Genomic DNA, 23,859 nt, shown 5'->3' with positions numbered 1-23,859 from the left:
TGCTCTGTATAAAGGTATGAAAGTGAAGACAGATGTTGGATTTGTTAATCTGCTGACTGATAGAATACGCTTGACTGCATCTCAAACACCATATTCAATATGGCTGCGTTTACACAACCAGCACAATTCTAATATTCTTCCCACTAACTGCGTCGTTTGATCAACTAGTTTAGCCCTTTTGTCAAAAATTGGGGGAAAGATCAGAATTCAGCTGCCTGTGTAAATTCAGCTAAATAGTGCACTACTTTTGACCAGGGTGCTGGGGTCTAGTGCACTACTTTTGACCAGGGTGCTGGGGGCTAGTGCACTACTTTTGACCAGGGTGCTGGGGGCTAGTGCACTACTTTTGACCAGGGTGCTGGGGGCTAGTACACTACTTATGACCAGGGTGCTGGGGGCTAGTGCACTACTTTTGACCAGGGTGCTGGGGGCTAGTGCACTACTTTTGACCAGGGTGTTGGGGTCTAGTGCACTATATTATCACAGGATGCCAGTTCAGACAGACTACACGGTTTAAACCACACAATCACAACAGCTTTTTATCTAAAACGACACACTATAACATGGTTCCACTAGGCAGCCAGCATCACATCCTGTCACTGGTCAGACTGTCCATTAGTGACATCACATCCTGTCACTGGTCAGACTGTCCATTAGTGACATCACATCCTGTCACTGGTCAGACTGTCCATTAGTGACATCACATCCTGTCACTGGTCAGACTGTCCATTAGTGACATCACATCCTGTCACTGGTCAGACTGTCCATTAGTGACATCACATCCTGTCACTGGTCAGACTGTCCATTAGTGACATCACATCCTGTCACTGGTCAGACTGACCCTTAGTGACATCACATCCTGTCACTAGAAAGCAGTACAGAATCAGTCACCAGCTCAATATCAGCCGTCTCTTCGTAATTACAACACATATCAGCAAACACCACACATTTTCAAAGTCTGAAGGATTATTTCATTTTGGTTATTTTACTTTGTTTGTTAAAATATCCTACATACACAGCACCAAAGGCAGGGGACATTGTTAAGAGGCTGCAACAGTCAGTGTTGTCTTCTCTACCCCAGCACACACACGGAGGGCTCAGTCACTATAAAGGTACTCTGCTGCATGTTGCCATGCTAAATAAATACATTAGAACAGCTCATAAATGTCACTTTTCCTTATTTAGAGTCCTAGCTTTGGCCTGACAGGGCTACCACATAGGTCTCTGTCCAAAACTAGAGCACTACGTTGGAATAGGCTTCCACTAGGTGTCCTAGAGCTGCACCAGGCCTGGAGAGAGATGATGACTCCACTAGAGGTGTCCTAGAGCGGCTCCAGGCCTGGAGAGAGATGATGACTCCACTAGAGGTGTCCGAGAGCTGCTCCAGGCCTGGAGAGAGATGATGACTCCACTAGAGGTGTCCTAGAGCTGCTCCAGGCCTGGAGAGAGATGATGACTCCACTAGAGGTGTCCTAGAGCTGCTCCAGGCCTGGAGAGAGATGATGACTCCACTAGAGGTGTCCTAGAGCTGCTCCAGGCCTGGAGAGAGATGATGACTCCACTAGAGGTGTCCTAGAGCTGCTCCAGGCCTGGAGAGAGATGATGACTCCACTAGAGGTGTCCTAGAGCTGCTCCAGGCCTGGAGAGAGGATGATGACTCCACTAGAGGTGTCCTAGAGCTGCTCCAGGCCTGGAGAGAGGATGATGACTCCACTAGAGGTGTCCTAGAGCTGCTCCAGGCCTGGAGAGAGATGATGACTCCACTAGAGGTGTCCTAGAGCTGCTCCAGGCCTGGAGAGAGATGACTCCACTAGAGGTGTCCTAGAGCTGCTCCAGGCCTGGAGAGAGATGATGACTCCACTAGAGGTGTCCTAGAGCTGCTCCAGGCCTGGAGAGAGATGATGACTCCACTAGAGGTGTCCTAGAGCGGCTCCAGGCCTGGAGAGAGATGACTCCACTAGAGGTGTCCTAGAGCTGCTCCAGGCCTGGAGAGAGATGATGACTCCACTAGAGGTGTCCTAGAGCGGCTCCAGGCCTGGAGAGAGATGACTCCACTAGAGGTGTCCTAGAGCTGCTCCAGGCCTGGAGAGAGATGATGACTGAAGACAGAAGTGTTGCTCAAAGAGCAACATAGGACCAGGGCAGAGTCACAGCAGAGAGAGAGAGAGAGGGAAGGGATATGTTGAGAGATTTAGTAGATTAAGAAATCTACTTGAATTCAATCACTTTTTGACAGCATCCCTTTTGATTTAAACACAACTTTCCATCCATGTTTGTCCATGGAAGAAGAGTCCTCAAAGGTCCTCAAAGTTTACCCATTTTGCATATCCCACCATACCACGAGACATCCATTTCAATGGAAAAGATTTATGGTTGAGATTGATATCATTTAAAAGCTTACAAACAGGGTTGTCATACGATTTAATAATTTATTGAAAAAAATATGTTTTAATAAAAATGTGGACATTATTTAAGCTTTAACATAAATTATCTAACAACGTGTAAACTGTTTTTCATATCTGCATGTTGTAGCTTAGAACCTATTTCACACCATCTGAGGTGGTTGTGTTGTGCCCGTCATCGGTTGAGACACAACATGCTCTTGAATACAGAATGGGTGTCACACATTCCAATAGGTCAACGTTGAACACCTTTATGTCTTCGATGTTTTGACATTAAGGTCCCGAAAGTCATTTTCACACCACTTCTACAATGAGCGACTACGTATGGAAGGTTTTGTTCAAATCGAAAGGGATGCTGTCAAAAGGTCACTGAAATCAAATGGATTTCCCCAGATCCCAGACGGTGACCCAGTGGAGACCAGGGCAGATGGAGAGATGTGGAACAGCAGAGGGATGGACATGATGGCAGATCCCAGATGGTGACCCAGTGGAGACCAGGGCAGATGGAGAGATGTGGATCAGCAGAGGGATGGACATGATGGCAGATCCCAGACGGTGACCCAGTGGATCTCTGTGAACTGGTAGATCTAAGAATCTGCCAGGGCCAGGTTCTTAGACTGGATCTTAGCCAAGTGGTCTAAAATCCCTGCTTCTATCTTGTCACACTGAGCCAGGAATCCCTGGCAGAGGAACAAGGAGAGACAGTTAAATCCCTGGAGGAGGAACAGGAAGAGACAGTTAAATCCCTGGAGGAGGAACAAGAAGAGACAGTTAAATCCCTGGAGGAGGAACAGGAAGAGACAGTTAAATCCCTGGAGGAGGAACAAGAAGAGACAGTTAAATCCCTGGAGGAGGAGGAACAAGAAGAGACAGTTAAATCCCTGGAGAAGGAGGAACAAGAAGAGACAGTTAAATCCCTGGAGGAGGAGGAACAAGAAGAGACAGTTAAATCCCTGGAGGAGGAGGAACAAGAAGAGACAGTTAAATCCCTGGAGGAGGAGGAACAAGAAGAGACAGTTAAATCACTGGAGGAGGAGGAACAGGAAGAGACAGTTAAATCCCTGGAGGAGGAGGAACAGGAAGAGACAGTTAAATCCCTGGAGGAGGAGGAACAAGAACAGACAGATAAATCCCTGGAGGAGGAGGAACAAGAAGATACAGATAACTCCTTGGAGGAGGAGGAGGAGGCAGATAAATCCCTGGAGGAGGAGGAACATGAAGAAGTGACAGTGGATAGTCTTAGACCATCGTAGTAACCCTGTAATAACTAGTAACAACTTATTAACAGCATGGTTTTATATTTATTACTCAAGTGGAAAAAGGACATAATTGATCACTCACTGAGAGTTCATCAGAAATTAAACAGACTCACCTGAACTGTTTTTACTAGGCCTTTTTTCTTCATCCGACAGTCACCAAAGTTCTCTGGTAAAGTCTGTTAAAATAACATAGTTGTTTTAGTGTTTACAGAGTAAGCTGTGATAAGACTAGCAGCTAGGGAATCTCTACTCAACAAATCTGTTACACCAGTCCACTCACGTGTGTTTGTTAATAAGGTTGTGTTACCATAGAGTTAACCTGCTTTAGGAGCAGGCCTAAATTACTGAAGGGGGGTTAGGGGGACCAGTACCAAGTGTAGGAGGGTTAGGGGGGACCAGTACTAAGTGTAGGGGGGTTAGGGGGACCAATACTAAGTGTAAGGAGGTTAAGGGGACCAGTACTAAGTGTAGGAGGGTTAGGGGACCAGTACTAAGTGTATGAGGGTTAAGGGGACCAGTATTAAGTGTAGGGGGGTTAGGGGACCAGTACTAAGTGTATGAGGGTTAGGGGGACCAGTACTAAGTGTAGGAGGGTTAGGGGGGACCAGTACTAAGTGTAGGGGGGTTAGGGGGACTAATACTAAGTGTAAGGGGGTTAAGGGGACCAGTACTAAGTGTAAGGGGGTTAAGGGGACCAGTACTACGTGTAGGAGTGTTAGGGGGACCAGTACTAAGTTTAGGGGGGTTAAGGTTGACCAGTACTAAGTGTAGGGGGGTTAAGGGGACCAGTACTAAGTGTAAGGGGGTTGAGGGGGACCAGTACTAAGTGTAGGGGGGGTTAGGGGGACCAGTACTAAGTGTAGGAGGGTTAGGGGACCAGTACTAAGAGTAGAAGGATTAAGGGGAAAAGTACTAAGTGTAGGGGGGTTAGGGGACCAGTACTAAGTGTAGGAGGGATAGGGGGACCAGTACTAAGAGTAGGAGGGTTAAGGGGAAAAGTACTAAGTGTAGGAGGGTTAGGGGACCAGTACTAAGTGTAGGGGGGGTTAGGGGGACCAGTACTAAGTGTAGGATGGTTAGGGGAACCAGTACTAAGTGTTGGGGGTTAGGGGGACAAGTACTAAGTGTGGGAGGGTTAGGGGACCAGTACTAAGTGTAGGGGGGTTAGGGGACCAGTACTAAGTGTAGGAGGGTTAGGGGGACCAGTACTAAGTGTAGGGAGGTTAGGGGGACCAGTACTAAGTGTAGGGGGGTTAAGGGGACCAGTACAAAGTGTAGGAGGGTTAGGGGACCAGTACTAAGTGTAGGGAGGTTAGAGGGACCAGTACTAAGTGTAGGAGGGTTAAGGGGAAAAGTAGTAAGTGTAGGTTGGTTAGGGGGACCAGTACTAAGTGTTAGAGGTATAGGGGGCCAGTACCAAGTGTAGGGAGGTTAGGGGGACCAGTACTAAGTGTAGGGGGGTTAAGGGGACCAGTACAAAGTGTAGGAGGGTTAGGGGACCAGTACTAAGTGTAGGGAGGTTAGAGGGACCAGTACTAAGTGTAGGAGGGTTAAGGGGAAAAGTAGTAAGTGTAGGTGGGTTAGGGGGACCAGTACTAAGTGTAGGAGGTATAGGGGGACCAGTACCAAGTGTAGCAGGGTTAAGGGGAAAAGTACTAAGTGTAGGAGGGTTAGGGGGACCAGTACTAAGTGTAGGGGGGTTAGGGGGACCAGTACTAAGTGTAGGGGGGTTAGGGGAAACAGTACTAAGCATAGGGGGTTAAGGAGGACCAGTACTAAGTGTAGGGGGGTTAGGGGACCAGTACTAAGTGTAGGAGGGTTAGGGGACCAGTACTAAATGTAGGGAGGTTAGGGGGACCAGTACTAAGTGCAGGATGGTTAGGGGGACCAGTACTAAGTGTAGGAGGGTTAGGGGGACCAGTACTGAGTGTAGGGGGGTTAGGGGGACCAGTACTAAGTGTAGGGAGGTTAAAAGGACCAGTACTAAGTGTAGGAGGGTTAGGGGGACCAGTGCTAAGTGTAGGAGGGTTAGGGGGACCAGTTCTAAGTGTAGGGGGTTAGGGGACCAGTACTAAGTGTAGGGGGGTTAAGGGGACCAGAACTAAGTGTAGGGGGGTTAGGGGAACCAGTACTAAGCATAAGGGGGCTAAGGAGGACCAATACTAAGTGTAGGGGGGTTAGGGAGACCAGTACAAAGTGTAGGAGGGTTAGGGGACCAGTACTAAGTGTAGGGAGGTTAGAGGGACCAGTACTAAGTGTAGGAGGGTTAAGGGAAAAGTACTAAGTGTAGGTGGGTTAGGGGGACCAGTACAAAGTGTAGGAGGGTTAGGGGACCAGTACTAAGTGTAGGGAGGTTAGAGGGACCAGTACTAAGCATAGGGGGGTTAAGGAGGACCAGTACTAAGTGTAGGGGGGTTAGGGGGACCAGTACTAAGTGTAGGAGGGTTAAGGGGACCAGTACTAAGTGTAGGGAGGTTAGGGGGACCAGTAGTAAGTGCAGGAGGGTTAGGGGGACCAGTACTAAGTGTAGGAGGGTTAGGGGACCAGTACTGAGTGTAGGAGGGTTAGGGGGACCAGTACTAAGTGTAGGGAGGTTAAAAGGACCAGTACTAAGTGTAGGGAGGTTAAAAGGACCAGTACTAAGTGTAGGGAGGTTAAAAGGACCAGTACTAAGTGTAGGGGGTTAGGGGACCAGTACTAAGTGTAGGAGGGTTAGGGGACCAGTGCTAAGTGCAGGAGGGTTAGGGGGACCAGTACTAAGTGTAGGAGGGTTAGGGGGACCAGTACTAAGTGTAGGGGGGTTAGGGGGACCAGTACTAAGTGTAGGGGGGTTATGGGGACCAGTACTAAGTGTAGGAGGGTTATGGGGACCAGTACTAAGTGTAGGGGGGTTAAGGGAAACAGTACTAAGCATAGGGGGTTAGGGGAAACAGTACTAAGCATAGGGGGTTAAGGGAAAAGTAGTAAGTGTAGGTGGGTTAGGGGACCAGTACTAAGTGTTAGAGGTATAGGGGGCCAGTACCAAGTGTAGGGAGGTTAGGGGGACCAGTACTAAGTGTAGGGGGGTTAAGGGGACCAGTACAAAGTGTAGGAGGGTTAGGGGACCAGTACTAAGTGTAGGGAGGTTAGAGGGACCAGTACTAAGTGTAGGAGGGTTAAGGGGAAAAGTAGTAAGTGTAGGTGGGTTAGGGGGACCAGTACTAAGTGTAGGAGGTATAGGGGGACCAGTACCAAGTGTAGGAGGGTTAAGGGAAAAGTACTAAGTGTAGGAGGGTTAGGGGACCAGTACTAAGTGTAGGGGGTTAGGGGGACCAGTACTAAGTGTAGGGGGGTTAGGGGAAACAGTACTAAGCATAGGGGGGTTAAGGAGGACCAGTACTAAGTGTAGGGGGGTTAGGGGGACCAGTACTAAGTGTAGGGAGGTTAGGGGACCAGTACTAAGTGCAGGATGGTTAGGGGGACCAGTACTAAGTGTAGGAGGGTTAGGGGGACCAGTACTGAGTGTAGGGGGGTTAGGGGGACCAGTACTAAGTGTAGGGAGGTTAAAAGGACCAGTACTAATTGTAGGAGGGTTAGGGGACCAGTGCTAAGTGTAGGAGGGTTAGGGGGACCAGTTCTAAGTGTAGGGGGGTTGGGGACCAGTACTAAGTGTAGGGGGGGTTAAGGGACCAGAACTAAGTGTAGGGGGGTTAGGGGAACCAGTACTAAGCATAAGGGGGCTAAGGAGGACCAATACTAAGTGTAGGGGGGTTAGGGAGACCAGTACAAAGTGTAGGAGGGTTAGGGGACCAGTACTAAGTGTAGGGAGGTTAGAGGGACCAGTACTAAGTGTAGGAGGGTTAAGTGGAAAAGTACTAAGTGTAGGTGGGTTAGGGGACCAGTACTAAGTGTAGGGGGTTAGGGGAAACAGTACTAAGCATAGGGGGTTAAGGAGGACCAGTACTAAGTGTAGGGGGGTTAGGGGGACCAGTACTAAGTGTAGGAGGGTTAGGGGACCAGTACTAAGTGTAGGGAGGTTAGGGGGACCAGTACTAAGTGCAGGATGGTTAGGGGGACCAGTACTAAGTGTAGGAGGGTTAGGGGGACCAGTACTGAGTGTAGGGGGGTTAGGGGGACCAGTACTAAGTGTAGGGAGGTTAAAAGGACCAGTACTAATTGTAGGAGGGTTAGGGGGACCAGTGCTAAGTGTAGGAGGGTTAGGGGGACCAGTTCTAAGTGTAGGGGGGTTAGGGGACCAGTACTAAGTGTAGGGGGGTTAGGGGGACCAGAACTAAGTGTAGGGGGGTTAGGGGAACCAGTACTAAGCATAAGGGGGCTAAGGAGGACCAATACTAAGTGTAGGGGGGGTTAGGGAGACCAGTACAAAGTGTAGGAGGGTTAGGGGACCAGTACTAAGTGTAGGGAGGTTAGAGGGACCAGTACTAAGTGTAGGAGGGTTAAGTGGAAAAGTACTAAGTGTAGGTGGGTTAGGGGGACCAGTACAAAGTGTAGGAGGGTTAGGGGACCAGTACTAAGTGTAGGGAGGTTAGAGGGACCAGTACTAAGCATAGGGGGGTTAAGGAGGACCAGTACTAAGTGTAGGGGGGTTAGGGGGACCAGTACTAAGTGTAGGAGGGGACCAGTACTAAGTGTAGGAGGGTTAAGGGGACCAGTACTAAGTGTAGGGAGGTTAGGGGGACCAGTAGTAAGTGCAGGAGGGTTAGCGGGACCAGTACTAATATGAGGGAGGAGGGGGACAGGAAGTTAGTTTAGAGTATATTGAGTAGAACGTCATTAGATATAGTCTCAAATATTTTATATTTTTTAAGAGCAACAGGGCTGGCAAGTAGGATTTAGTTTCTCCCTGTCTCTGGCCCCCACTCCAGTAGTAGTTGGTGGTAATGCACCATAACCTGCACCACAGCCTTCCCTGTGGCTCAGTTGGTAGAGCATGATGTTTGCAATGCCAGGGTTGTGGGTTCGATTCACACGGGGGCCAGTACAAAAAAATGTTTTTATGAAATGTATGTATTCACTACTGTAAGTCGCTCTGGATAAGAGCGTCTGCGAAATGACTAAAATGTAAAAAATGTAAAATGTACTAAGTGTAGGAGGGTTAGGGGGACCAGTACTGAGTGTAGGAGGGTTAGGGGGACCAGTACTAAGTGTAGGGAGGTTAAAAGGACCAGTACTAAGTGTAGGGAGGTTAAAAGGACCAGTACTAAGTGTAGGGAGGTTAAAAGGACCAGTACTAAGTGTAGGGGGGTTAGGGGACCAGTACTAAGTGTAGGAGGGTTAGGGGACCAGTACTAAGTGTAGGAGGGTTAGGGGGACCAGTACTAAGTGTAGGAGGGTTAGGGGGACCAGTACTAAGTGTAGGAGGGTTAAGGGGACCAGTACTAAGTGTAGGGTGGTTAGGGGGACCAGTACTAAGTGTAGGAGGGTTAAGGGGACCAGTACCAAGTGTAGGGGGGTTATGGGGAACCAGTACTAAATGGAGGAGGGTTAGGGGGACCGGTACTAAGTGTAGGGGGGTTAAGGGGACCATTACTAAGTGTAGAAGGGTTATGGGGACCAGTACTAAGTGTAGGAGGGTTAGGGGGACCAGTACTAAGTGTAGGAGGGTTAGGGAGACCAGTACTAAGTGTAGGGGGGTTAGGGGGACCAGTACTAAGTGTAGGAGGGTTAGGGAGACCAGTACTAAGTGAAGGGGGGGTAAGTGTAGGGGGGTTAAAAGGAACCAGTACTAAGTGTAGGAGGGTTATGGGGACCAGTACTAAGTGTAGGGGGTTTAGGGGACCAGTACTAAGTGTAGGAGGGTTAAGTGTAGAGGGGTTAGGGGGACCAGTACTAAGTGTAGGAGGGTTAAGGGGACCAGTACTAAGTGTTGGGGGGTTAAGGGGACCAGTACTAAGTGTAGGGGGGTTAGGGGAAACAGTACTAAGCATAGGGGGGTTAAGGAGGACCAGTACTAAGTGTAGGGGGGTTAGGGGACCAGTACTAAGTGTAGGGGGTTAGGGGTACAAGAACTAAGTGTAGGGGGGGTTAGGGGACCAGTACTAAGTGTAGGAGGGTTAAGGGGACCAGTACTAAGTGTAGGGAGGTTAGGGGGACCAGTAGTAAGTGCAGGAGGGTTAGGGGACCAGTACTAAGTGTAGGAGGGTTAGGGGGACCAGTACTGAGTGTAGGAGGGTTAGGGGACCAGTACTAAGTGTAGGGAGGTTAAAAGGACCAGTACTAAGTGTAGGGAGGTTAAAAGGACCAGTACTAAGTGTAGGGAGGTTAAAAGGACCAGTACTAAGTGTAGGGGGGGTTAGGGGACCAGTACTAAGTGTAGGAGGGTTAGGGGACCAGTGCTAAGTGCAGGAGGGTTAGGGGGACCAGTACTAAGTGTAGGAGGGTTAGGGGGACCAGTACTAAGTGTAGGGGGGGTTAGGGGGACCAGTACTAAGTGTAGGGGGGTTATGGGGACCAGTACTAAGTGTAGGAGGGTTATGGGGACCAGTACTAAGTGTAGGGGGTTAAGGGAAACAGTACTAAGCATAGGGGGTTAGGGGAAACAGTACTAAGCATAGGGGGTTAAGGGAAAAGTAGTAAGTGTAGGTGGGTTAGGGGGACCAGTACTAAGTGTTAGAGGTATAGGGGGCCAGTACCAAGTGTAGGGAGGTTAGGGGACCAGTACTAAGTGTAGGGGGGTTAAGGGGACCAGTACAAAGTGTAGGAGGGTTAGGGGACCAGTACTAAGTGTAGGGAGGTTAGAGGGACCAGTACTAAGTGTAGGAGGGTTAAGGGGAAAAGTAGTAAGTGTAGGTGGGTTAGGGGGACCAGTACTAAGTGTAGGAGGTATAGGGGGACCAGTACCAAGTGTAGGAGGGTTAAGGGAAAAGTACTAAGTGTAGGAGGGTTAGGGGGACCAGTACTAAGTGTAGGGGGGGTTAGGGGGACCAGTACTAAGTGTAGGGGGGTTAGGGGAAACAGTACTAAGCATAGGGGGGTTAAGGAGGACCAGTACTAAGTGTAGGGGGGTTAGGGGGACCAGTACTAAGTGTAGGAGGGTTAGGGGGACCAGTACTAAGTGTAGGGAGGTTAGGGGGACCAGTACTAAGTGCAGGATGGTTAGGGGGACCAGTACTAAGTGTAGGAGGGTTAGGGGGACCAGTACTGAGTGTAGGGGGTTAGGGGGACCAGTACTAAGTGTAGGGAGGTTAAAAGGACCAGTACTAATTGTAGGAGGGTTAGGGGGACCAGTGCTAAGTGTAGGAGGGTTAGGGGGACCAGTTCTAAGTGTAGGGGGGTTAGGGGACCAGTACTAAGTGTAGGGGGGGTTAAGGGGACCAGAACTAAGTGTAGGGGGGTTAGGGGAACCAGTACTAAGCATAAGGGGGCTAAGGAGGACCAATACTAAGTGTAGGGGGGTTAGGGAGACCAGTACAAAGTGTAGGAGGGTTAGGGGACCAGTACTAAGTGTAGGGAGGTTAGAGGGACCAGTACTAAGTGTAGGGGGTTAGGGGAAACAGTACTAAGCATAGGGGGGTTAGGGAGGACCAGTACTAAGTGTAGGGGGGTTAGGGGGACCAGTACTAAGTGTAGGAGGGTTAGGGGACCAGTACTAAGTGTAGGGAGGTTAGGGGACCAGTACTAAGTGCAGGATGGTTAGGGGACCAGTACTAAGTGTAGGAGGGTTAGGGGGACCAGTACTGAGTGTAGGGGGTTAGGGGACCAGTACTAAGTGTAGGGAGGTTAAAAGGACCAGTACTAATTGTAGGAGGGTTAGGGGGACCAGTGCTAAGTGTAGGAGGGTTAGGGGGACCAGTTCTAAGTGTAGGGGGGTTAGGGGACCAGTACTAAGTGTAGGGGGGTTAAGGGGACCAGAACTAAGTGTAGGGGGGTTAGGGGAACCAGTACTAAGCATAAGGGGGCTAAGGAGGACCAATACTAAGTGTAGGGGGGTTAGGGAGACCAGTACAAAGTGTAGGAGGGTTAGGGGACCAGTACTAAGTGTAGGGAGGTTAGAGGGACCAGTACTAAGTGTAGGAGGGTTAAGTGGAAAAGTACTAAGTGTAGGTGGGTTAGGGGGACCAGTACAAAGTGTAGGAGGGTTAGGGGACCAGTACTAAGTGTAGGGAGGTTAGAGGGACCAGTACTAAGCATAGGGGGGTTAAGGAGGACCAGTACTAAGTGTAGGGGGGTTAGGGGGACCAGTACTAAGTGTAGGAGGGGACCAGTACTAAGTGTAGGAGGGTTAAGGGGACCAGTACTAAGTGTAGGGAGGTTAGGGGGACCAGTAGTAAGTGCAGGAGGGTTAGCGGGACCAGTACTAATATGAGGGAGGAGGGGGACAGGAAGTTAGTTTAGAGTATATTGAGTAGAACGTCATTAGATATAGTCTCAAATATTTTATATTTTTAAGAGCAACAGGGCTGGCAAGTAGGATTTAGTTTCTCCCTGTCTCTGGCCCCCACTCCAGTAGTAGTTGGTGGTAATGCACCATAACCTGCACCACAGCCTTCCCTGTGGCTCAGTTGGTAGAGCATGATGTTTGCAATGCCAGGGTTGTGGGTTCGATTCACACGGGGCCAGTACAAAAAAATGTTTTTATGAAATGTATGTATTCACTACTGTAAGTCGCTCTGGATAAGAGCGTCTGCGAAAATGACTAAAATGTAAAAAATGTAAAATGTACTAAGTGTAGGAGGGTTAGGGGGACCAGTACTGAGTGTAGGAGGGTTAGGGGGACCAGTACTAAGTGTAGGGAGGTTAAAAGGACCAGTACTAAGTGTAGGGAGGTTAAAAGGACCAGTACTAAGTGTAGGGAGGTTAAAAGGACCAGTACTAAGTGTAGGGGGGTTGGGGGACCAGTACTAAGTGTAGGAGGGTTAGGGGACCAGTACTAAGTGTAGGAGGGTTAGGGGACCAGTACTAAGTGTAGGAGGGTTAGGGGGACCAGTACTAAGTGTAGGAGGGTTAAGGGGACCAGTACTAAGTGTAGGGTGGTTAGGGGGACCAGTACTAAGTGTAGGAGGGTTAAGGGGACCAGTACCAAGTGTAGGGGGGGTTATGGGGAACCAGTACTAAATGGAGGAGGGTTAGGGGACCGGTACTAAGTGTAGGGGGGTTAAGGGGACCATTACTAAGTGTAGAAGGGTTATGGGGACCAGTACTAAGTGTAGGAGGGTTAGGGGACCAGTACTAAGTGTAGGAGGGTTAGGGAGACCAGTACTAAGTGTAGGGGGGTTAGGGGGACCAGTACTAAGTGTAGGAGGGTTAGGGAGACCAGTACTAAGTGAAGGGGGGGTAAGTGTAGGGGGGTTAAAAGGAACCAGTACTAAGTGTAGGAGGGTTATGGGGACCAGTACTAAGTGTAGGGGGTTTAGGGGGACCAGTACTAAGTGTAGGAGGGTTAAGTGTAGAGGGGTTAGGGGGACCAGTACTAAGTGTAGGAGGGTTAAGGGGACCAGTACTAAGTGTTGGGGGGTTAAGGGGACCAGTACTAAGTGTAGGGGGTTAGGGGAAACAGTACTAAGCATAGGGGGGTTAAGGAGGACCAGTACTAAGTGTAGGGGGGTTAGGGGACCAGTACTAAGTGTAGGGGGGTTAGGGGTACAAGAACTAAGTGTAGGAGGGTTAGGGGAACAGTACTAAGTGTAGAAGGGTTAGGGGGGTTAGGGGAAGAGTACTAAGTGTAGAAGGGTTAGGAGGGTTAGGGGGGGTAGGGGGACCAGTACTGGACCAGTTAGGGGGACCACTTAGTACTGGTTAGGGGGACCAGTACTAAGTGTAGGGAGGTTAGGGGGACCAGTACTAAGTGTAGGAGGGTTAAGGGGACCAGTACTAAGTGTAGGAGGGTTAGGGGGACCAGTACTAAGTGTAGGAGGGTTAAGGGGACCAGTACTAAGTGTAGGGGGGTTAAGTGGACCAGTACTAAGTGTCGGGGGGTTAGGGGGACTGGTACTAAGTGTAGGGGGGTTAAGGGGACAAGTACTAAGTGTAGGAGGGTTAGGGAGACCAGTACTAAGTGAAGGGGGGTTAAGTGTAGGGGGGTTAAAAGGAACCAGTACTAAGTGTAGGAGGGTTATGGGGACCAGTACTAAGTGTAGCAGGGTTATGGGGACCAGTACTAAGTGTAGGGTGGTTAGGGGGACCAGTACTAAGTGTAGGGGGTTTAGGGGGACCAGTACTAAGTGTAGGAGGGTTAAGTGTAGAGGGGTTAGGGGGACCAGTACTAAGTGTAGGAGGGTTAGGGGGGACCAGTACTAAGTGTTGGGGGTTAAGGGGACCAGTACTAAGTGTAGGGGGGTTAGGGGAAACAGTACTAAGCATAGGGGGGGGTAAGGAGGACCAGTACTAAGTGTAGGAGGGTTAAGGGGACCAGTACTAAGTGTAGGGAGGTTAGGGGGACCAGTAGTAAGTGCAGGAGGGTTAGGGGGACCAGTACTAAGTGTAGGAGGGTTAGGGGGACCAGTACTGAGTGTAGGAGGGTTAGGGGGACCAGTACTAAGTGTAGGGAGGTTAAAAGGACCAGTACTAAGTGTAGGGAGGTTAAAAGGACCAGTACTAAGTGTAGGGGGGTTAGGAGACCAGTACTAAGTGTAGGGGGGTTAGGAGTACAAGAACTAAGTGTAGGAGGGTTAGGGGAACAGTACTAAGTGTAGAAGGGTTAGGGGGCTTAGGGGAACAGTACTAAGTGTAGAAGGGTTAGGGGGGTTAGGGGGACCAGTACTGGACCAGTTAGGGGGACCACTTAGTACTGGTTAGGGGACCAGTACTAAGTGTAGGAGGGTTAGGGGACAAGTACTAAGTGTAGGGAGGTTAGGGGACCAGTACTAAGTGTAGGAGGGTTAAGGGGACCAGTACTAAGTGTAGTAGGGTTAGGGGGACCAGTACTAAGTGTAGGAGGGTTAAGGGGACCAGTACTAAGTGTAGGGGGGTTAAGTGGACCAGTACTAAGCGTCGGGGGTTAGGGGGACCGGTACTAAGTGTAGGGGGGTTAAGGGGACCAGTACTAAGTGTAGAAGGGTTATGGGGACCAGTTCAAAGTGTAAGGGGGTTAGGGGGACCAGTACTAAGTGTAGGGGGGTTAAGTGGACCAGTACTAAGTGTAGGAGGGTTAAGGGGACCAGTACTAAGTGTAGGGGGTTAGGGGGACCAGTACTAAGTGTAGGAGGGTTAAGGGGACCAGTACTAAGTGTAGGAGGGTTAGGGGGACCAGTACTAAGTGTAGGGAGGTTAGGGGGACCAGTACTAAGTGTAGGAGGGTTAAGGGGACCAGTACTAAGTGTAGGGGGGTTAAGTGGACCAGTACTAAGTGTAGGGGGGTTAGGGGGAAGAGTACTAAGTGTAGGGGGGTTAGGGGGACCAGTACTAAGTGTAGGAGAGTTAAGGGGACCAGTACTAAGTGTAGGGTGGTTAGGGGGACCAGTACTAAGTGTAGGAGGGTTAGGGGGACCAGTACTAAGTGTAGGGAGGTTAGGGGGACCAGTACTAAGTGTAGGAGGGTTAAGGGGACCAGTACTAAGTGTAGGAGGGTTAGGGGGACCAGTACTAAGTGTAGGAGGGTTAAGGGGACCAGTACTAAGTGTAGGGGGGTTAAGTGGACCAGTACTAAGTGTCGGGGGTTAGGGGACCGGTACTAAGTGTAGGGGGGTTAAGGGGACCAGTACTAAGTGTAGAAGGGTTATGGGGACCAGTTCAAAGTGTAAGGGGGTTAGGGGGACCAGTACTAAGTGTAGGAGAGTTAAGGGGACCAGTACTAAGTGTAGGGTGGTTAGGGGGACCAGTACTAAGTGTAGGAGGGTTAGGGGGACCAGTACTAAGTGTAGGGAGGTTAGGGGACCAGTACTAAGTGTAGGAGGGTTAAGGGGACCAGTACTAAGTGTAGGAGGGTTAGGGGACCAGTACTAAGTGTAGGAGGGTTAAGGGGACCAGTACTAAGTGTAGGGGGGTTAAGTGGACCAGTACTAAGTGTCGGGGGGTTAGGCGGACCGGTACTAAGTGTAGGGGGGTTAAGGGGACCAGTACTAAGTGTAGAAGGGTTATGGGGACCAGTTCAAAGTGTAAGGGGGTTAGGGGGACCAGTACTAAGTGTAGGGGGGTTAAGGGGACCAGTACTAAGTGTAGGAGGGTTAAGGGGACCAGTACTAAGTGTATTAGGGTTAACGGGACCAGTACTAAGTGTAAGAGGGTTAGGGGGACCAGTACAAAGTGTAGGGGGGTTAGGGGAACCAGTACTAAGTATAGGGGGGTTAAGGGGCCAGTACTAAGTGTAGGGGGGGTTAGGGGACCAGTACTAAGTGCAGGGGGGTTAGGGGAACCAGTACTAAGTGTAGGGGGGTTAAGGGGACCAGTACTAAGTGTAGGAGGCTTAGGGTTGACCAGTACTAAGTGTAGGAGGCTTAGGGTTGACCAGTACTAACTGTAGGAGGGTTAGGGGGACCAGTACTAAGTGTAGGGGGGCTAGGGGGACCAGTACTAAGTGTAGGAGGGTTAAGGGGACCAGTACTAAGTGTAGAAGGGTTATGGGGACCAGTTCAAAGTGTAAGGGGGTTAGGGGGACCAGTACTAAGTGTAGGAGAGTTAAGGGGACCAGTACTAAGTGTAGGGTGGTTAGGGGGACCAGTACTAAGTGTAGGAGGGTTAGGGGGACCAGTACTAAGTGTAGGGAGGTTAGGGGGACCAGTACTAAGTGTAGGAGGGTTAAGGGGACCAGTACTAAGTGTAGGGGGGTTAAGTGGACCAGTACTAAGTGTCGGGGGGGTTAGGCGGACCGGTACTAAGTGTAGGGGGGTTAAGGGGACCAGTACTAAGTGTAGAAGGGTTATGGGGACCAGTTCAAAGTGTAGGAGGGTTAGGGGGACCAGTACTAAGTGTAGGAGGGTTAAGGGGACCAGTACTAAGTGTAGGGGGGTTAAGTGGACCAGTACTAAGTGTCGGGGGTTAGGCGGACCGGTACTAAGTGTAGGGGGGTTAAGGGACCAGTACTAAGTGTAGAAGGGTTATGGGGACCAGTTCTAAGTGTAGGGGGGTTAGGGGACCAGTACTAAGTGCAGGGGGGGTTGGGGGACCAGTACTAAGTGCAGGGGGGTTAGGGGAACCAGTACTAAGTGTAGGGGGGTTAAGGGGACCAGTACTAAGTGTAGGAGGCTTAGGGTTGACCAGTACTAAGTGTAGGAGGCTTAGGGTTGACCAGTACTAACTGTAGGAGGGTTAGGGGGACCAGTACTAAGTGTAGGGGGGCTAGGGGGACCAGTACTAAGTGTAGGAGGGTTAAGGGGACCAGTACTAAGTGTAGAAGGGTTATGGGGACCAGTTCAAAGTGTAAGGGGTTAGGGGACCAGTACTAAGTGTAGGAGAGTTAAGGGGACCAGTACTAAGTGTAGGGGTGGTTAGGGGACCAGTACTAAGTGTAGGAGGGTTAGGGGACCAGTACTAAGTGTAGGGAGGTTAGGGGGACCAGTACTAAGTGTAGGAGGGTTAAGGGGACCAGTACTAAGTGTAGGGGGGTTAAGTGGACCAGTACTAAGTGTCGGGGGTTAGGCGGACCGGTACTAAGTGTAGGGGGGGTTAAGGGGACCAGTACTAAGTGTAGAAGGGTTATGGGGACCAGTTCAAAGTGTAGGAGGTTAGGGGACCAGTACTAAGTGTAGGAGGGTTAAGGGACCAGTACTAAGTGTAGGGGGGTTAAGTGGACCAGTACTAAGTGTCGGGGGGTTAGGCGGACCGGTACTAAGTGTCGGGGGGTTAGGCGGACCGGTACTAAGTGTAGGGGGGTTAAGGGACCAGTACTAAGTGTAGAAGGGTTATGGGGACCAGTTCAAAGTGTAAGGGGGTTAGGGGACCAGTACTAAGTGTAGGGGGGTTAAGGGGACCAGTACTAAGTGTAGGAGGGTTAAGGGGACCAGTACTAAGTGTATTAGGGTTAACGGGACCAGTACTAAGTGTAAGAGGGTTAGGGGACCAGTACAAAGTGTAGGGGGTTAGGGGAACCAGTACTAAGTATAGGGGGTTAAGGGGGCCAGTACTAAGTGTAGGGGGGGTTAGGGGACCAGTACTAAGTGCAGGGGGTTAGGGGAACCAGTACTAAGTGTAGGGGGGTTAAGGGGACCAGTACTAAGTGTAGGAGGCTTAGGGTTGACCAGTACTAAGTGTAGGAGGCTTAGGGTTGACCAGTACTAACTGTAGGAGGGTTAGGGGGACCAGTACTAAGTGTAGGGGGGCTAGGGGACCAGTACTAAGTGTAGGAGGGTTAAGGGGACCAGTACTAAGTGTAGGAGGGTTGGGGGACAAGTACTAAGTGCAGGAGGGTTGGGGACCAGTACTAAGTGTAGGGAGGTTAAAAGGACCAGTACTAAGTGTAGGAGGGTTAGGGGGACCAGTACTAAGTGTAGGGGGGTTAGGGGGACCAGTACTAAGTGTAGGAGGGTTAAGGGGACCAGTACTAAGTGTAGGAGGGTTAGGGGGACAAGTACTAAGTGTAGGGAGGTTAGGGGGACCAGTACTAAGTGTAGGAGGGTTAAGGGGACCAGTACTAAGTGTAGGGGGGTTAAGTGGACCAGTACTAAGTGTAGGGGGGGTTAGGGGAACCAGTACTAAGTGTAGGAGGGTTAAGGGGACCAGTACTAAGTGTAGGGGGGTTAGGGGACCAGTACAAAGTGTAGGAGGGTTAGGGTTGACCAGTACTAAGTGTATGGGGGTTAGGGGGACAAGTACTAAGTGTAAGGGGGTTAAGGGGACCAGTACTAAGTGTAGGGGGGTTAAGGGGGCCAGTACTAAGTGTAGGGGGGTTAGGGGACCAGTACTAAGTGCAGGGGGTTAGGGAATTAGTACTAAGTGTAGGGGGGGTTAAGGGGACCAGTACTAAGTGTTGGGGGGTTAAGGGGACCAGTACTAAGTGTAGGGGAGTTAGGGGGACCAGTACTAAGTGTAGGGGGGTTAGGGGGACCAGTACTAAGTGTAGGAGGGTTAAGGGGACCAGTACTAAGTGTAGGGTGGTTAGGGGGACCAGTACTAAGTGTAGGACGGTTACGGGGACCAGTACCAAGTGTAGGGGGGGTTAAGGGGTACTAAGTGTAGGAGGGTTAAGGGGACCAGTACTAAGTGTAGGGGGGTTAAGTGGACCAGTACTAAGTGTAGGGTGGTTAGGGGGACCAGTACTAAGTGTAGGAGGGTTAGGGGGACCAGTACTAGGTGTAGGGAGGTTAGGGGGACCAGTACTAAGTGTAGGAGGGTTAAGGGGACCAGTACTAAGTGTAGGAGGGTTAGGGGGACCAGTACTAAGTGTAGGAGGGTTAAGGGGACCAGTACTAAGTGTAGGGGGGTTAAGTGGACCAGTACTAAGTGTCGGGGGGTTAGGGGGACCGGTACTAAGTGTAGGGGGGGTTAAGGGGACCAGTACTAAGTGTAGAAGGGTTATGGGGACCAGTTCAAAGTGTAAGGGGGTTACGGGGACCAGTACTAAGTGTAGGGGGGTTAAGTGGACCAGTACTAAGTGTAGGAGGGTTAAGGGGACCAGTACTAAGTGTAGGGGGTTAGGGGGACCAGTACTAAGTGTAGGAGGGTTAAGGGGACCAGTACTAAGTGTAGGAGGGTTAGGGGACCAGTACTAAGTGTAGGGGGGTTAGGGGACCAGTACTAAGTGTAGGAGGGTTAAGGGGACCAGTACTAAGTGTAGGGGGGTTAAGTGGACCAGTACTAAGTGTAGGGGGGTTAGGGGAAGAGTACTAAGTGTAGGGGGGTTAGGGGACCAGTACTAAGTGTAGGAGAGTTAAGGGGACCAGTACTAAGTGTAGGGTGGTTAGGGGGACCAGTACTAAGTGTAGGAGGGTTAAGGGGACCAGTACTAAGTGTAGGGAGGTTAGGGGGACCAGTACTAAGTGTAGGAGGGTTAAGGGGACCAGTACTAAGTGTAGGAGGGTTAGGGGGACCAGTACTAAGTGTAGGAGGGTTAAGGGGACCAGTACTAAGTGTAGGGGGGTTAAGTGGACCAGTACTAAGTGTCGGGGGTTAGGGGGACCGGTACTAAGTGTAGGGGGGTTAAGGGGACCAGTACTAAGTGTAGAAGGGTTATGGGGACCAGTTCAAAGTGTAAGGGGTTAGGGGGACCAGTACTAAGTGTAGGGGGGTTAAGGGGACTAGTACTAAGTGTAGGAGGGTTATGGGGACCAGTACTAAGTGTAGGGGGTTAGGGGACCACTACTAAGTGTAGGAGGGTTAGGGGACCAGTACTAAGTGTAGGGAGGTTAGGGGACCAGTACTAAGTGTACGAGGGTTATGGGGACCAGTACTAAGAGTAGGGGGGTTAGGGGGACCAGTACTAAGTGTAGGGGGGTTAGGAGACCAGTACTAAGTGTAGGGGGGTTAGGGGTACAAGAACTAAGTGTAGGAGGGTTAGGGGAACAGTACTAAGTGTAGAAGGGTTAGGGGGACCAGTACAAAGTGTAGGGGGTTAGGGGGACCAGTACTAAGTGTAGGAGGGTTAAGTGTAGGGGGGTTAGGGGGACCAGTACTAAGTGAAGGAGGGTTAAGGGGACCAGTACAAAGTGTAGGAGGGTTAGGGTTGAACAGTACTAAGTGTAGGAGGGTTAAGGGGACCAGTACTAAGTGTAGGAGGGTTAAGGGGACCAGTACTAAGTGTAGGAGGGTTAAGGGGACCAGTACTAAGGGTAGGAGGGTTAGGGGACCAGTACTAAGTGTAGGAGGGTTAGGGGGACCAGTACTAAGTGTAGGAGGGTTAGGGAGACCAGTACTAAGTGTAGGGGGTTAGGGGACCAGTACTAAGTGTAGGAGGGTTAGGGAGACCAGTACTATGTGAAGGGGGGTTAAGTGTAGGGGGTTAAAAGGAACCAGTACTAAGTGTAGGAGGGTTATGGGGACCAGTACTAAGTGTAGCAGGGTTATGGGGACCAGTACTAAATGTAGGGGGGTTAGGGGACCAGTACTAAGTGTAGGGGGGTTAGGGGGACCAGTACTAAGTGTAGGTGGAGTTAGGGGGACCAGTACTAAGTGTAGGAGGGTTATGGGGACCAGTACTAAGTGTAGGAGGGTTAAGGGGACCAGTACTAAGTGTAGGGGGGTTAAGTGGACCAGTACTAAGTGTCGGGGGGGTTAGGGGGACCGGTACTAAGTGTAGGGGGGTTAAGGGGACCAGTACTAAGTGTAGAAGGGTTATGGGGACCAGTTCAAAGTGTAAGGGGGTTAGGGGACCAGTACTAAGTGTAGGGGGGTTAAGTGGACCAGTATTAAGTGTAGGAGGGTTAAGGGGACCAGTACTAAGTGTAGGGGGGTTAGGGGACCAGTACTAAGTGTAGGAGGGTTAAGGGACCAGTACTAAGTGTAGGGGGGTTAAGTGGACCAGTACTAAGTGTAGGGCGGTTAGGGGGAAGAGTACTAAGTGTAGGGGGGTTAGGGGACCACTACTAAGTGTAGGAGAGTTAAGGGGACCAGTACTAAGTGTAGGGTGGTTAGGGGACCAGTACTAAGTGTAGGAGGGTTAGGGGACCAGTACTAAGTGTAGGGAGGTTAGGGGGACCAGTACGAAGTGTAGGAGGGTTAAGGGGACCAGTACTAAGTGTAGGAGGGTTAGGGGACCAGTACTAAGTGTAGGAGGGTTAAGGGGACCAGTACTAAGTGTAGGGGGGTTAAGTGGACCAGTACTAAGTGTCGGGGGGTTAGGGGGACCGGGACTACGTGTAGGGGGGTTAAGGGGACCAGTACTAAGTGTAGAAGGGTTATGGGGACCAGTTCAAAGTGTAAGGGGTTAGGGGACCAGTACGCAAGTGTAGGGGGGGTTAAGGGGACCAGTACTAAGTGTAGGAGGGTTATGGGGACCAGTACTAAGTGTAGGGGGGTTAGGGGGACCACTACTAAGTGTAGGAGGGTTAGGGGGACCAGTACTAAGTGTAGGGAGGTTAGGGGGACCAGTACTAAGTGTAGGAGGGTTATGGGGACCAGTACTAAGAGTAGGGGGGTTAGGGGGACCAGTACTAAGTGTAGGGGGGTTAGGAGACCAGTACTAAGTGTAGGGGGGTTAGGGGGTACAATAACTAAGTGTAGGAGGGTTAGGGGAACAGTACTAAGTGTAGAAGGGTTAGGGGACCAGTACAAAGTGTAGGGGGGTTAGGGGGGACCAGTACTAAGTGTAGGAGGGTTAAGTGTAGGGGGGTTAGGGGGACCAGTACTAAGTGAAGGAGGGTTAAGGGGACCAGTACTAAGTGTAGGAGGGTTAGGGTTGAACAGTACTAAGTGTAGGAGGGTTAAGGGGACCAGTACTAAGTGTAGGAGGGTTAAGGGACCAGTACTAAGTGTAGGAGGGTTAAGGGGACCAGTACTAAGTGTAGGAGGGTTAGGGGGACCAGTACTAAGTGTAGGAGGGTTAAGGGGACCAGTACTAAGTGTAGGGTGGTTAGGGGGACCAGTACTAAGTGTAGGAGGGTTAAGGGGACCAGTACCAAGTGTAGGGGGTTACGGGGAACCAGTACTAAGTGTAGAAGGGTTAGGGGACCGGTACTAAGTGTAGGGGGGTTAAGGGGACCATTACTAAGTGTAGAAGGGTTATGGGGACCAGTACTAAGTGTAGGAGGGTTAGGGGACCAGTACTAAGTGTAGGAGGGTTAGGGAGACCAGTACTAAGTGTAGGGGGGTTAGGGGGACCAGTACTAAGTGTAGGAGGGTTAGGGAGACCAGTACTATGTGAAGGGGGGGTTAAGTGTAGGGGGGGTTAAAAGGAACCAGTACTAAGTGTAGGAGGGTTATGGGGACCAGTACTAAGTGTAGCAGGGTTATGGGGACCAGTACTAAGTGTAGGGGGGGGTAGGGGGACCAGTACTAAGTGTAGGGGGTTAGGGGGACCAGTACTAAGTGTAGGTGGGTTAGGGGACCAGTACTAAGTGTAGGAGGGTTATGGGGACCGGTACTAAGTGTAGGAGGGTTAGGGGGACCAGTACTAAGCGTAGGGGGGTTAAGGGGACCAGTACTAAGTGTAGGGGGGTTAGGGGGACCAGTACTAAGTGTAGGGGGGTTAGGGGACCAGTACTAAGTGTAGGGGGGTTAGGGGACCAGTACTAAGTGTAGGGGGGTTAGGGGACCAGTACTAAGTGTAGGGGGTTAGGGGACCAGTACTAAGTGTAGGAGGGTTAGGGGACCGGTACTAAGTGTAGGGGGGTTAGGGGGACCAGTACTAAGTGTAGGGGGGTTAGGGGACCAGTACTAAGTGTAGGAGGGTTAGGGGACCAGTACTAAGTGTAGGGGGTTAGGGGACCAGTACCAAGTGTAGGAGGGTTAGGGGACAGTACTAAGTGTAGGGAGGTTAGGGGGACCAGTACTAAGTGTAGGAGGGTTAAGGGGACCAGTACTAAGTGTAGGGAGGTTAGGGGGACCAGTACTAAGTGTAGGAGGGTTAGGGACCAGTACTATAGGGTTGGGGGACCAGTACTAAGTGTAGGGGGGTTAGGGGACCAGTACTAAGTGTAGGGGGTTAGGGGACCAGACTAGGGGTTAGGGGACCAGTACTAAGTGTAGGAGGGTTATGGGGACCAGTACTAAGTGTAGGGGGTTAGGGGACCAGTACTAAGTGTAGGGGGGTTAAGGGGACCAGTACTAAGTGTAGGGGGTTAGGGGACCAGTACTAAGTGTAGGGGGTTAGGGGACCAGTACTAAGTGTAGGGGGTTAGGGGGACCAGTACTAAGTGTAGGAGGGTTAGGAGACCAGTACTAAGTGTAGGGGGTTGGGGCCAGTACTAAGTGTAGGGGGGTTAGGGGGACCAGTACTAAGTGTAGGAGGGTTAGGGGACCAGTACTAAGTGTAGGGGGTTAGGGGGACCAGTACTAAGTGTAGGGGGTTAGGGGGACCAGTACTAAGTGTAGGGGGGTTAGGGGACCAGTACTAAGTGTAGGAGGAGTTAGGGGGACCAGTACTAAGTGTAGGGGGTTAGGGGACCAGTACTAAGTGTAGGGGGTTAGGGGACCAGTACTAAGTGTAGGGAGGTTAGGGGACCAGTACTAAGTGTAGGAGGGTTAGGGGGACCAGTACTAAGTGTAGGAGGGTTAGGGGGACCAGTACTAAGTGTAGGAGGGTTAAGGGGACCAGTACTAAGTGTAGGGGGGTTAAGTGGACCAGTACTAAGTGTCGGGGGTTAGGGGACCGGTACTAAGTGTAGGGGGGTTAAGGGACCAGTACTAAGTGTAGAAGGGTTATGGGGACCAGTTCAAAGTGTAAGGGGGTTAGG

General features: G+C 50.7%; 1 protein-coding gene across 1 annotated transcript in view; it reads right to left on the bottom strand.

Moving 5' to 3' along the window:
- Window positions 1-523: 523 nt before the first annotated feature.
- Window positions 524-23,859, bottom strand: part of LOC106569734 (BAG family molecular chaperone regulator 1) — a 64,558-nt gene continuing 41,222 nt past the window's right edge. Inside the window, exons 6-7 of the mRNA XM_045694540.1 lie at window positions 3,775-3,837; window positions 524-3,082 (exon numbers count right to left, since the gene is read on the bottom strand). Coding sequence (XP_045550496.1) covers window positions 2,990-3,082; window positions 3,775-3,837 — 156 coding nt within the window. The 3' untranslated portion in view covers window positions 524-2,989. The remainder of the gene's footprint in view (window positions 3,083-3,774; window positions 3,838-23,859) is intronic.

This window comes from Salmo salar, chromosome ssa14 (assembly GCF_905237065.1).
Source record: "Salmo salar chromosome ssa14, Ssal_v3.1, whole genome shotgun sequence".
NCBI lineage: Eukaryota > Metazoa > Chordata > Actinopteri > Salmoniformes > Salmonidae > Salmo > Salmo salar.
Note: the sequence above shows the minus strand (reverse complement) of the source record. Positions and strands in the feature narration are given on the sequence as shown.